Source organism: Podarcis muralis, chromosome 5 (genome assembly GCF_964188315.1).
Source record: "Podarcis muralis chromosome 5, rPodMur119.hap1.1, whole genome shotgun sequence".
NCBI lineage: Eukaryota > Metazoa > Chordata > Lepidosauria > Squamata > Lacertidae > Podarcis > Podarcis muralis.
The window spans coordinates 58,798,632-58,811,145 of record NC_135659.1 but is presented as its reverse complement, the minus strand read 5'-3'; the positions used below and the strand labels follow the sequence as shown (position 1 = coordinate 58,811,145).

Sequence of the window (12,514 nt, the reverse complement as noted above, 5' to 3'; positions counted from 1 at the left end):
TAGAAAATGTAACTTGAAAAGAGAGACATTGCACATACTTTTGCAAACCAAGAATTCTTTAATATAAAAATATGTTTTTTTTAAAAAAATACAAATAAATAAATTGTGTTAGTCTTTAAGTGAGTCTTTGTGAGTTTGCCTGAGTGTGGGCCACCCTCTTATTTTCTGCTCAGAGAAGCCATTTTAAAATGCCCCTCGGGGCCGGAAGTGACAGCTGCCCATAGCAATCAATGGAGGAATCCCGGGATCTCGCGCTGGCGGCGCTGCGGTGTCTGCTCTGGAGGGCAAATGGCCGCGGCAAAGTCGGGCGTGCTTTCCCTTGCTGATGGAGAGCTTATTTCGTGTGAAGAAGCATCCCCCCCTCAAAGGAAAACCCCCATATGAATAGCTCTGCGTGTTCAAACTTCCGTGGCGATGCAGCCCCCTGTCCTCACACTGCAGATCCGTGTTTCAAGCCGAGGCGGAGAAAAAACATGCCCCACAACAGCTCTGTGGTGTTGACGTTGTGGGCTTGACAACAACCCTGCGGTGTAGGAATACTCTCAGTGTAGGTGGGGTGTGAAGCTGGAGCGCATGGCAGCTACACGACCCTGCAATATCATCGCAGGTTAGAGCTGGCGCTGAGACTGGTTTGGTTTTGCAGACCAAAATCCCACTCAATTAATATTACGGCTTATAGCTGTAGCGCTTATTTATTACATTTTTAATTTTAAAAAATTAAAATTAAAATTAAAAAAATCCCGCCTTTCTTCCACCGTGGGGGGTTTCCTGCTGGTCCCATTTCATCCAGGTACTGATCCAGACCCGGATCTCGGGCAGGATGGCTTCATAGATGCCCATTGCTCCTCTCTGGACGATGCTTCTGCATTACCTGCTTGGAGCACCAGGTGGCTGGTTCTGGATGGGGCCTTTCTCAGCTCGGTTGCATCACTTCCTTTTGGCTTTCTTCTGTGAGAGCGTGGAAGGCGAGGCTGTTTCTTCGTCCCTGTTCCGGCAAGGAGGCTCCTGTGCAGACGCCCCGAAGAGCATTCTTTGCACGCGTTTAAAAGGGCAGGAGGGAAGCGCCTTGGAGCCGCGATCGATCTTTCTTTCTTTTCTTTTGCAAGGACTACCCCCCTGTCTCTCGCGGAGGCCGTCGGAAGCATGGGAGTCACCTGGTACGGCATTTTGACTCGGGTATTGATTCATTTGCAAAATGCTGCCGCAGAGTTTGTAGCAGGTTGGTGGTGCTTGGTGGGAGACGATCAGTAGCCGAAAAGACTTCGAAAAGGAGTTGGGAAAGGATAGGTTTTAGAACTGTAACGTGTGAACACGCGAACGGCGGGTTTTGTAGTAGAATTGGGTTACCGGCGCTTTAAAGACAAGGCGAGTCGAGATGCTCGTGAAGCAGCAGCAGGAGGAGGCAGGGTTGTTCAGATAGATGCAACTGCCGTTGAGAAGCCTTCAGCGGGGGGAGGGGGGTGTAAGTAGGTGACCTGGCTGTGTGAACGAATTGCGTGTCCCCGCAAACGGGGGGTTGTTGCAATAGCCGAGGCAGTTGCCTGATTATGAGAAAGGAGGAGATCGGTTTGTGACATTCAGGCTGAGAAGATGAAGGATGCAGAGAGTCAGGATCCTTGGGTGGATGCATTTGACATTAGAGGCTGGATGTAGGCAAGTATGCGCTTGCTGGTACCACCACATCTTCACCGCACCCCTGCCCTGGATTCAGTAATAATAATTAATACCCTGCCCATCTAGCTAGGCTGCCCCATTAGTAACACATCCTCTAAACCTAGGTGGAAACTCAAGGCAGGAGATAAAAAGGGAGAAGACAGTGGACAATGAAGTCTAACAAAGGGTCATCTGGGATCTGGTCAATTATTGCTGTTGACTTACCTTTAGATATATAAATTACAGATTTTTAGTATTTTATTTCAAGTCCACCTTTCTTCCAAGGTGGCAAGTGCTACCTTGGTAAACACAGTTCTCTTTCCCCATTTCATCCCCGTGAGAATCCAGAGAGTTCAGTATTATGGGCATAGCAATCCAAGCCTCCTTGAAGTTCTGGGGAAGGGCTGAGCTGGATCTGGAAACAGCCCCACTGCCATCACATGACAGAATTGAGCCTGACTGCTGTGCTAGCTCCAGGCTGACACAGCAAGTTGCCCCCTTCTTTCGCCCACCAGCTTGAGGGGGACAGGCACTGGTTGTGGTTTGGATTGCACTCTAATTAATTTAAAATAGCTAGCCTTTCCACACTAGTTTACAGGAGAATGATGTAAAAATATAGACAACAATAAAAAATATTTTTATACTACAATTAAAATATACTGTACATATTGAAGTAGCTAGTGCCACAACTGGGGGCTGCTGGGTTGTTGTTGATTCATTGCAGGGCCTTCTCAGTGGCAGCTCCCCACCTGTGAAATGCCCTCCCTCATTATTGACTTTTAGGAGGAATTTGAAAAGATTCCTCTTTATTGAGCTGATGGATGGCTGAAAGATACTGTTCCTGGAAATCCTGAAATCGTTAGCTGAGATCAGGCTATTGCTTTTAAACTATTTTTAGAATGCTTATAAACTAGAACATTTTTGACTTTTTAAAATTAATTTTCATGACAGTGTTTTTATGATACTATTGCTGCACTGGGCTTCTTTTCATGTAAGGGCAGGACCACTGGAGAGTTACAGTGCCACATGTGGCTGTAGAGACTGATAAGGGAGAGACATGTTTTACTGCAGGTGGGGCAGATGAAAGCATCTGGCTTTGCCAGGGCACCATGGTGTTTCTTCTCTCTGCGTTCCTCCCAGTGGTACATAAACAAAAAACAAACCAAATGCAACACATCAGTCTCAAGAGCTAGTAAATATAAACAACAAGAGCATCCTTATGCTATCTAAGATGAAAAACTTTCAAATAAAACAGTTTTACCTTGGGACCAACGTTAGTAAAAAAAGAGAGGTGTCAAGCAAATATTTCTTCCTCAGCCTGGGCATGCCCATGAGAAGGTCTTGTCTACGCTTCAAAGTTGGGGCTCTCAGATAGGACCATGGGTGATAATCTTAGTAAATGGGCAGATTTGAAACAAAGAAAAAACACTGTGTATCTTATTTCTCTTCTAACAACCTAGACCAGCCATACAACATTTTTAAAATGGTAAAAATTGTGTCTATGCTAAATGTGTGTTTCTTCACTGGTACACTATTACAAGTGTGTGTGTACGTCTACCAGCCTTGACAACCAACTGAATAAATTATTGTCAATGTGTTTAGTTTTGCACCTCATTGTCAGTGATACCCAGTGCATGGCACATTCAAGGTGTGATATTCTACAAAAACCGGGTATGTCTCCCACGCTATTGAAACTTAGATGGTAAGCCTCTCGGGGCAGACCATTTTTTGTGTTTATTTACTTGTTTATCACTGCCCATGAAACATCCCATTTAGCAATTAAAAATAGGTACAATAACAAATTTGTTTTTACTACAATCTACTTTGCAGAGGGGTCATATGCACTGGTAGTGCTATGTTAATATTGAAAATAAAGATGTTACAAACATGGGCTTCCTTGGGTAGCATATAAAGAACTAAAGTACATAGTGGCTGTGATTCTGATCAATGAGGTTTGGGGGCCTTTTTGTTGTTGAAATCCTTTCTCCTGTATTAGTGTTTCCCAGATGCCAGTGACGGAGGGGAAGAGTGTCCAGCAAACAGTTGAAATTTTAACAAGAAAGCTTGAGCTACTTGGAGCAGAGAAACAGGGGACCTTTTGTGTAGACTGTGAAACATACCACACTGCACCCTCCACAATGGGCAATCAAGGTAAGTGTTTAATTTCCTACAATTTATACCTCATAATAACTACAGCAGGTCAAACCGCCACTGTTCATTCTCTTCTTTATTTACCAAAAAGTATTTGAGCCCTTAACATGAGTGTACCCATTTTAGTGTTTATGCAAGCAGCAACAACCCACCCTCAAGAATCTTCCTATTCGCCCCCCTCCCCCCCCCCCCCGGATGGAAAAGCTTAATTAATTCTCCTCTCACAAACCATGTTGCTGGTACAGTGGCCTTAACTGCATTTTCCTAAATAAATACATAAATCTAACACATTCAGAGGCTCGCCAACAGTTCTGGACTGCACTGCAGGGGTGTCATACATTACTCTCCCCTCCACCCCACCCACCCACCACCCCGCAAAAAGAAAAAAAGTACGGCAGCACTGGAGTACTTTGCAGGGCTGTAACTCGTGCTTTCTCAAACACAGTATCTAGCCCCTGTAACATCGATGTACTAATGATTGATTTTATTTGTATTTGTATTAGCAGGGTATTTAAAAATATATATATACACATACTCAGAAAAATATCAGTTTTGGCATTAAACTGAACCTGAGTCAGAAAGAACATGAAGTCCTGTCTTTGCTGCTAACTTTTGGAACCATCAGTTCTCTACTAAGGAATATGAGACATCACTTCCATATGAACCACTCTCTTCTCCATTGTAGGAATTTAGAGAGAAAAATTTAAAGTGGCCAAGGAAGTCTCTGGACAAGGAAGGAAGGACTTCCTGGGTAATTTTGAAATCGTTTGGGGGTCTTCTCTTCAAGTTGTATGAATCTAAATTCCTCTCTAGCACTCAGCGATCACAGTGGGTTCATATCTCACAAAGCAATGGTTTTGAATGGCACCTGTACATTTTGCTTCATAATCTTTGTTCTAAAAGGGATTGAGACTTACTTAAAAAATCTAAAATCTCAGAGTATACCCACCCTCCACTGGCTTTGGGCTGGTATAGATGTACCACTTTGCGCACACACACCCTTTTCAGCATCCTTGCTTGTTCCATTGACTGCAGCGGAAACAAAGTTCAGTGGACCTTTGTATCATTAGTCAGGATCCAACCCACTAGCATCAAGCACTTTTAGCATCATCAGATAAACCCTGCAAGTAAGTCTTTGAAAGAAACTTTTACACAAAAACTTGTTGACAAATGAACATTTCAACAATGTTTGTGTCTTCCAAATGACATTTGATTGATTCAAGGTTCCATTCATCTAAGCAAAACATATTTTACAAGCTATGTGATGCTTGTTAGACCTGAATTAAATTCATCTGGAAGATAATTAGCAGAGCTGAGGTTTTACAGAGCCAGATTTCCTGAAGGAACTTGGAAACGTTCAGTGTATTCCTCATCACCGTGGAATATGGCTCAGGGAGTTTGCCGTTCTGGATTGCCAGCAAATGTTCTTTGCCACTTTTCTCATAAGTTAATTATTTTTCCCTCTAGATGTCAGCAGTGTGCTTGGGCACCCATCCTTTTGCCTCAGGTTCATAAACATGGCTGGATCTATGATTGCTAGCATGGAGATACATATATTTCTGCAGTTCCTCACTAGGGCTTGAATCAATGCCCTACTCCTGGCTTTCACTAAGCACATTAAAACTGTGGAGGAAAAACAGCAAAACACCACTAGAGCTATACTGTAAGCATGTCTGGGAGTAAGCCCTATTAAACCCAGTGACAGTGAGCATCTGAATTAAAAATAGATCGGATTAGGCTGCCTGTATTACTACTAGTTTAATCTGGAGAGAAACCCTGCAGTGATTTTTAAAGAGGTATTTCTAAAGCCTCATTTAGATTAGTTATAAAGATGCATCTTATTTGGAATCCTAAAACAGTTGCAGCACAGGGGACAGTTACATCAGTTGCTAACACATCATTGTACTTGTCTTTAAAAAAACAACCCCAGACCAACTTACATTACAGACATTAAGATCAGGTATAAAAACAGAAGTCTAAAATCACATCCATTCCAAACATATATAAAAGTCAGGTCTAATACAACCCACACCACTCAAAACTGGAAAGAAATAGGCCACAAATATACCCCAAATCCTGCAAATTGTGGACCAAAAGCATCGTTTTTGCTTGGTACAATTCCCACTGGTACAGTAGGACCAACGTTTGCTATTACCAAATTGATCCATTGATCAGATCAGCTTAATCCCTTCATTTTAAGGGGGATTGGCAAACTCTCTCTGGAGCGTAACAGAGATGCAGATCTTAGTGCTAATGTCTACTTGGGCATGGCTACAATGCAGGGCTGGCTAGCCTGTCGGCTGGATCCAGCCTAGCAAGCCGCAGGAAGTGGCTTCCTAGCCCCTACAACTTGGTCTTTGTCTCCCGATCTCAGCGCTGAGTTGGGGAGACAAAACATTCTATGTGCTCCTTAGAGATGACGTTGAGGGCAGCATTTCCCCCACCCCTCCCACTCCAGTGGTAGGGGAAGGATTGGAAGCACTGTACGTATTTTGTTCCTTACTGAAGTACCTCTGAGTTCTAAAGGCAGCATTTTCCCCTGCTGTCCCCGACCTACCAGAGGTGGACATGGAAGAGTGGGCTCTCCTGGTGCAGGACTTCTTCCTGTCCTCTAGCCCTAGGGCTGCCATACGTCCGGATCTTCCCTGGGCTTGTCCCAAAAAAGTTCAACAACTTTCGGGGTGTCCTGGTTTTTACTTTTTGAAATGTGGCAACTCTATCCTGTCTCCAACCCTCTGGAGCTGACTTTGAAGGTGCATGAGGAGCCAGAGATCATGGAGGAGGAGACCAGAGAGGGAGAGGAAGCTCTATTGCGTGTGCAGAAGTCCATTGTGCCAATAGAGCTGCAACACTGGATACAATCCCATGTCTTGTGTTCATTGTGCTCTGTATAGTACTGTGCCACAATAGATTAATTAGGCTTCTGAAGATTTTTGCAGTGACTGTTGTAGTTCAAATTATAGTCGAACCCCTTTTCTCTCCATCTTGCCAGAGAATGTTGTTGAGTGTACTTTTGTAAGGAGGTTAAGCGGATGTGTATCTGAAGTATATACTCTAGAAAGAACAAATCCTCATTTATCTCAAGATCGTGGTTCTTTAAGTAAAATAACATTGATTGTGTTTTGCTAGCCTGGAAAAGCCATTCAGCGACCCGCGCGACGTAGAGATTCTGTAACAGCCCCAGTGGTTGTCAAGCAGCAAAGAGACAAAGGAAAATGTAACAGATGTTTCATTTTAAAGCATCTTAAGAGGGAAGGAATAACAACCTTGAAGTGAAAGTAATGCTGCTCTTGTTTCAGGGCAGGCTGCCAAGCTGATGTATGTGATGCACAATTCCGAATATCCCCTCAGCTGCTTCGCTCTCTTTGAAAATGGTCCTTGCCTCATAGCGGATGCCAACTTTGACGTGCTTATGGTGAAGCTGAAAGGCTTCTTTCAGAATGCCAAAGGGAACAAGATAGAGAGCCGGGGAACCCGGTACCAATACTGCGATTTCTTGGTGAAGATTGGCACTGTTACCATGGGGCCCAGCGCCCGTGGTATATCTGTGGAGGTAAGGATGCTCCTCAGACAGGGGGGAAGTCAGCATATGAAGTAATATACCGTATTTTTCGCTCTATAGGACACACTTTTCCCCCTCCAAAAATGAAGGGCTCTCCAGGCTTCAGGAAGCTATCCGCAAGCCTTGGGAGCTCGACGGCAGTGCCCGCTGGGCTCCCAAGGCTTGCGGATAGCAGCCTCCAAACCTGACCTGGTTTGGAGGCTGGCGGTGGGGAAAGCAGCACTTCTCCCCACCGCCAGCCCCACAAGCTCGGGGGACAGCAGGGAGGCGGAGTGCCGCCTTCCCACTGTTCCCCGACCTGGTTTGGAGGCTGGCGGTGGGGAGAAGCGCTGCTTTCCTCACCGCCAGCCCCACAAGCTGGGGGGACAGTGGGAAGGCGGCGCTCCTCCTCTGCTTTTCCCCGACCTGGTCTTTGGGGCTGGCAGTGGGGGAAAGCAGCACTCCCCCTCCCCGCCAGCCCCAAAGAGCAGGTCGAAAGGAACCCAAAGCCTCCAGAGCCCAGCGGGAACTCCCGCTGGGCTCCGAAGGCTTTGGGTGAACGCACCTTGAACGCACAGAACGCACCTTGGTTTAGAGGATCCGGTGCATCCTATGGTCCGGTGCGTCCAATAGAGTGAAAAATACGGTATTACACGGCTCCAGCTCAGTACAGGTATAGCTAACAGTTTACTGAATCAGGAAACCTATCTAATAAGTATCTAGGAGGTGAGACGGTCTTTGTGGGCCTTTGGTGGTGTGGACTGCATGCTAACTGGGGCTCTTGGGAGCTGGAGTCAAACAACATCTGGAGTGCCACAGGTTCCCCAGGCCTTCCATAGGACATAGCAGTACCTGGCTTCTCCCCTCAGAGCATGCAGCTGGGTGTGCACACAGGCAGGGCACCAGGGTGGCCCAGGGTTCATGATACCTACACAGACCCTTCCCATATCCCTGTCCAGACCCCCACCCCACCCCACTTTGGTTAAGTGGTTGTATCTCAAAAAGGGAATTGCTATGTTGTACTCATTTTTTTCTCCACACGTGCTGAGAAGCCTGTCTTTCCCTTCATGATCTTTTATCTCTATGCAAAGCCGTGACTATTTCAACCTGAGGGTCCACAAGTTGGTTGATTTGCTTGGCACACAGGCTTTAAAAGAAGTGATCCCGTTACAGTGAACTTACTAAGCACCATTTGTAGCACATTAGCTGTGTAACTGTTCTCCATAGAGTGCTTTGTAGGCTTTGTATAACATGAGCTTTTTAGGGGGCGAATATATGCCTAGTTCATGAAAAATGAATGGATGGATGGATGGATGGATGGATGGGCAATTCTTAGCGGAGCAGATTCAGACAGCTGACAGCTCAAGGTCACTGAGCTGTTTCAGTTGAGGGAAAGCCTGGTGTCAGTGGGGTGACATCCTTGGGCAGTTGTCAGTGCCCGAGCAGAGTCCACTGCTGCTTTTCCTCAAGACGTTTTAAAAAGCTAATGCATACCAGTGCTATCTTGGAGTTTATGGCAGTGCCCCAGAAGTTGAGTGGTCTTGGAGCAGTGTAATGGTGTGTGTGTGTGTGTGTGTGTGTGTGTGTGTGTGTGTGTGTGTTGGTGGCTGTTTTTACACTGCTAGATTCAGACTTTGCCATTTCTATCTCTGATGCCATTAGGGGCTATCACTGGGGCAAATGGAGCAAGGTGCCATCAATATGCTGGTGACGCTCAGCTCTCGTTGTCCATAGCATTAAAAGCAAGAGGCAGTGAAGATCCTGGGCCAGTGTCTGGATGCAATGGTGGGCTGAATGAGAGGGCATAAGATGAGCCTGAATCCTGGCAAGAAAGAGGCTCTGTGGGCGAGTGGTTTTTGTGTCTGAGAAGCTGGTCCATTGCCTACTACAGATGGGGTCGCGCTCCCTCTGAAGGAAAAAAGCAATCCTGCACTGGGTCATCTTGGTAACTTCAAGGCTGCCCTACTTGAATATACTCTACATGGAGTTTCCCTTGTGCTTGGTCCAGAAACTGCCATTAACGCTACAACAGAATTGTTGACAGGAGAGTCTCTTGGCATATTACACCTGTGCTCAAAGTGTAATCCATTTGTTAGAATGGAGGTTGTGTTACTAATTGAACTTTGGCTCGGCAATCCAGACAGTTAGGTCTTTTAATTTCAACAATTTTTAAAAAATATTTTCAAAGACCTAATGTTTACAGATGAAACCTTTTCCTGTGAACAGGATGTGCTGTCTTTGGTTCTGAACTAATCAAAATGCATTTGAGAGGGTGTGATTCACAAATTAAATTTGAGTTGTTTATGCCGATTTATGGGCATGGTTTTGATTTTTAAACAAGGCTAGTCCAATGCCTATGGAGAACTGAATGGGTAGTGGTTAGCAAGCTCTGAACATAGACCTACATACACACAAACCTACACAAAGCTTTTCTTTTGGATTTGTAGCGTTAAACCTTTGTTGTGCCATGAATGCCAATTAAAACAAATGACAAGGTGGCCTTGATGATCTCAGCCAAAGGCATGATCCAGTGATCAGAACCAAAGGCATATGCTGGAAAAGCTGAGACTTTCATTTTGCTACCTAGTACTTATTTGCTGTGTCACTTTGTCAATTACCTAGGCATTGTAGCTATACTGTATAAATATTACTTCCACCTCTGGGTTCAGTAATTGTCTCTAATCAGCTGAGAGCTGTGTCTCCATCTGCTGAGGATGAACACTAAAATCCTAGAGGGAGGTAACTTGACTGGCAATTCCTCCGCTTTGGAACCGTTTCTCCCCACCCCCGAGAGGTTTGCCAAAGCCTGGATTTGATCAGAATCCAGAATTAATACAACATTTGTGACATGAGCAAACGTTTTGTGACTTTGGCTAATTTTAGTCTTATGCTTATTTATAATAATTTTTTTTTGCTATGAGTCAGAAAGAAGGGGGTTGCTTTATAATATTCACACTTCCAGTATTGTGGACTCCACCCCAAAAAGGCACTGAATTTGCCCTTGCTTTTGGCATTTATTCTAATCTTGCAGTGATAAGCCCATGCAAGCTTAAGGGTTGTAGCCAGTGCTGCATGACCAGAGTTCTGTTTGCACAGTGGGAGTTCCCTTTCCTCACACTATGCGATTCCAAAATCTATTCTGGAGGGCCCCGCAACTATATGGAGCAGATTTTGAGGGTACATAGGGGTGGGGGCTGCAACGGAGAGGAAATTTCCATAGTATAAATGAAAATCTGCTGCTTGAACGAAACAGCAATGTTTGATACAACCCTAAATAGAGCTAGAACTCGAGAGTGTCTGCTTGAAAGGTCTCAAGCGCCTCAGGATTTTCACGATCTCCATTAACCCCCAGCAATCTTTCTTGCCAAGAACGGGTGAGCCTCTCCACTGCTACTAAACATTATGCTTTTTGAGAGGTTGGGATGGAATCGTAACTGCCCGCTGGAGAGTTCTTGCTGGCTGCTTCAGAGCTTTTGTTTCTGTTGCCAGGTGGAATACTGTCCGTGTGTGGTGGCCAACGACTGCTGGAACCTGTTAATGGAGTTCATGCAAAGCTTCATGGGAAGTCACGCTCCCGGAATCCCTTCTGTGTTTGGCAATAAGCACGACAGCATCTACAGCTCGGCCGACACAATGGTCCAGTACATGGAACTCTTCAACAAGATTCGCAAGCAGCAGCAGGTGCCTGTCACAGGAATCAGATGAGGAAAGCTTCGTAAGGCCTTATTTCACGGGAGCAATCAGTTTGCTGAATAGTCGGTTGAAATTGCAGTTCCATCCCAGTAGTCCAGATCACAATTGTTTCCCATTAAATCAATGCAGTCTGTCTCCCTAAGAGAGGTAGAATTAATTCTGTCTCATCTCAAACCTCCAGGGGTATGCCTCTCTTATAATAATGGCATACTTTGCCTTAGACTGCTATCTCAGAGATCTGCCTCCCGCTCTTGAAGCAAGATTCCTGCCCCTGAGTGGAAACTGGAGGAAAACAATCATCTTGAAGGAGCACAGGTTGAAATTGCATATAAATAGGAGAATGGGCTTTGGGGGTCCTTAATTTCCTTGACTGGCTACGAGTGAACATGAAATTTCTATGAGAGTGAAAATATGTTAATATGGCTTTTATTAAAGGAACTTTAATTTTGCATATTAATGTTGTAGATGTTATCTGTTTTATAGATTTTATCCTATAATTTGTGGGAGATTTATATTTTGGGTTGAAATGTAATATCTCGTTGAAGCAAGCAAGATAAATTATCTGTTGGCCTATCTGTGTTTAAGTTATTGACATCTCACTATCTTCAAAAAGCATTTGAGAGGAATAAAATGTTTGGGCTTTAGGTTCATTTCACTGAAGTCTTAGGGCTTAATTCCTCTGCCTTCTTGACTAATGTTTTCTGCTGGAACAGATAAAAGCCCTGACAGTGCAAAACTTGTACAGAGCAAGATTTCAGTCAAAATCACTAAGGCATCATTATCTTTTGAAGACGATATCAATAAAATGCACAACATTTTCACCTTATTGTATTTGTTTGTGTTTTAAAACTTGTTATGTTTTGTTACTTCTACAGTTTGTTGTGTTTACTGCATTTAAAGCTTCCCAAATTAAAAACAAACAAACACAAAACTAATCTAGGACACTCTCTTCTTTATTAACGGAGTCCAAATCTTGATAAAGAATTTGGATTGGCTGTGTAAACCTCCCCCCCCCCCCAGCCTTACAACTGCCTCCCCCTTCACCCTGACCTATTCGTGTATGAGCCTGGTATTGTGCTATTCTGTGTAGTAGCAACAGGCTGTAGGCTTCAGCCCCAGGATCCTTGTAATAGTGTGCAGGTAAGGAAACTCTGTACCTGTGCTCCAGTAATGGAAATTTGTGCCACCTTTGTGCTGAGATAGCAATACATTTGGTACTGTTGGGCTGGTGCTGTTGAAACCACTACACAGCGTATGACGATTGTGCATGGCAGTTGAGGGGGGAGCAGAAGGCAGAGGTAGGAGTTATTTGTGGCAAATAAGTGGTTATCATAAGGACTATGGGAGCATTTCTGCCCATTAACATTGACATGCTTGCCCTGAAATGTGTTGAAGGGGAAGTGGAGTATTTGGGGGGGGGGAGGATATTTTGCTTTAATTTTTGTAGGGTGCATAGAGCCAGTCAGAGTACCAACC

At 44.6% G+C, this 12,514-nt stretch overlaps 1 protein-coding gene across 3 annotated transcripts; it reads left to right on the top strand.

Moving 5' to 3' along the window:
• The first annotated feature begins 242 nt into the window (after positions 1 to 242).
• Positions 243 to 11,973, top strand: MED20 (mediator complex subunit 20). Of its 3 annotated transcripts, none has more exons than XM_028734156.2 (4): positions 243 to 1,157; positions 3,650 to 3,804; positions 7,104 to 7,357; positions 10,835 to 11,973. In XM_028734156.2, exons 1-4 carry the CDS (start codon positions 1,144 to 1,146, stop codon positions 11,048 to 11,050), a joined length of 639 nt encoding a protein of 212 aa, XP_028589989.2. In that variant the 5' UTR covers positions 243 to 1,143; the 3' UTR covers positions 11,051 to 11,973. The 3 variants fall into 3 exon arrangements, with proteins under 3 accessions (XP_028589989.2, XP_028589992.2, XP_028589993.2); XM_028734160.2 differs by lacking the exon at positions 243 to 1,157 and adding an exon at positions 4,490 to 4,555 and having other exon boundaries at positions 3,674 to 3,804; positions 7,109 to 7,357; XM_028734159.2 differs by lacking the exon at positions 243 to 1,157 and having other exon boundaries at positions 3,670 to 3,804; positions 7,109 to 7,357.
• The last annotated feature ends 541 nt before the right edge of the window (positions 11,974 to 12,514 follow it).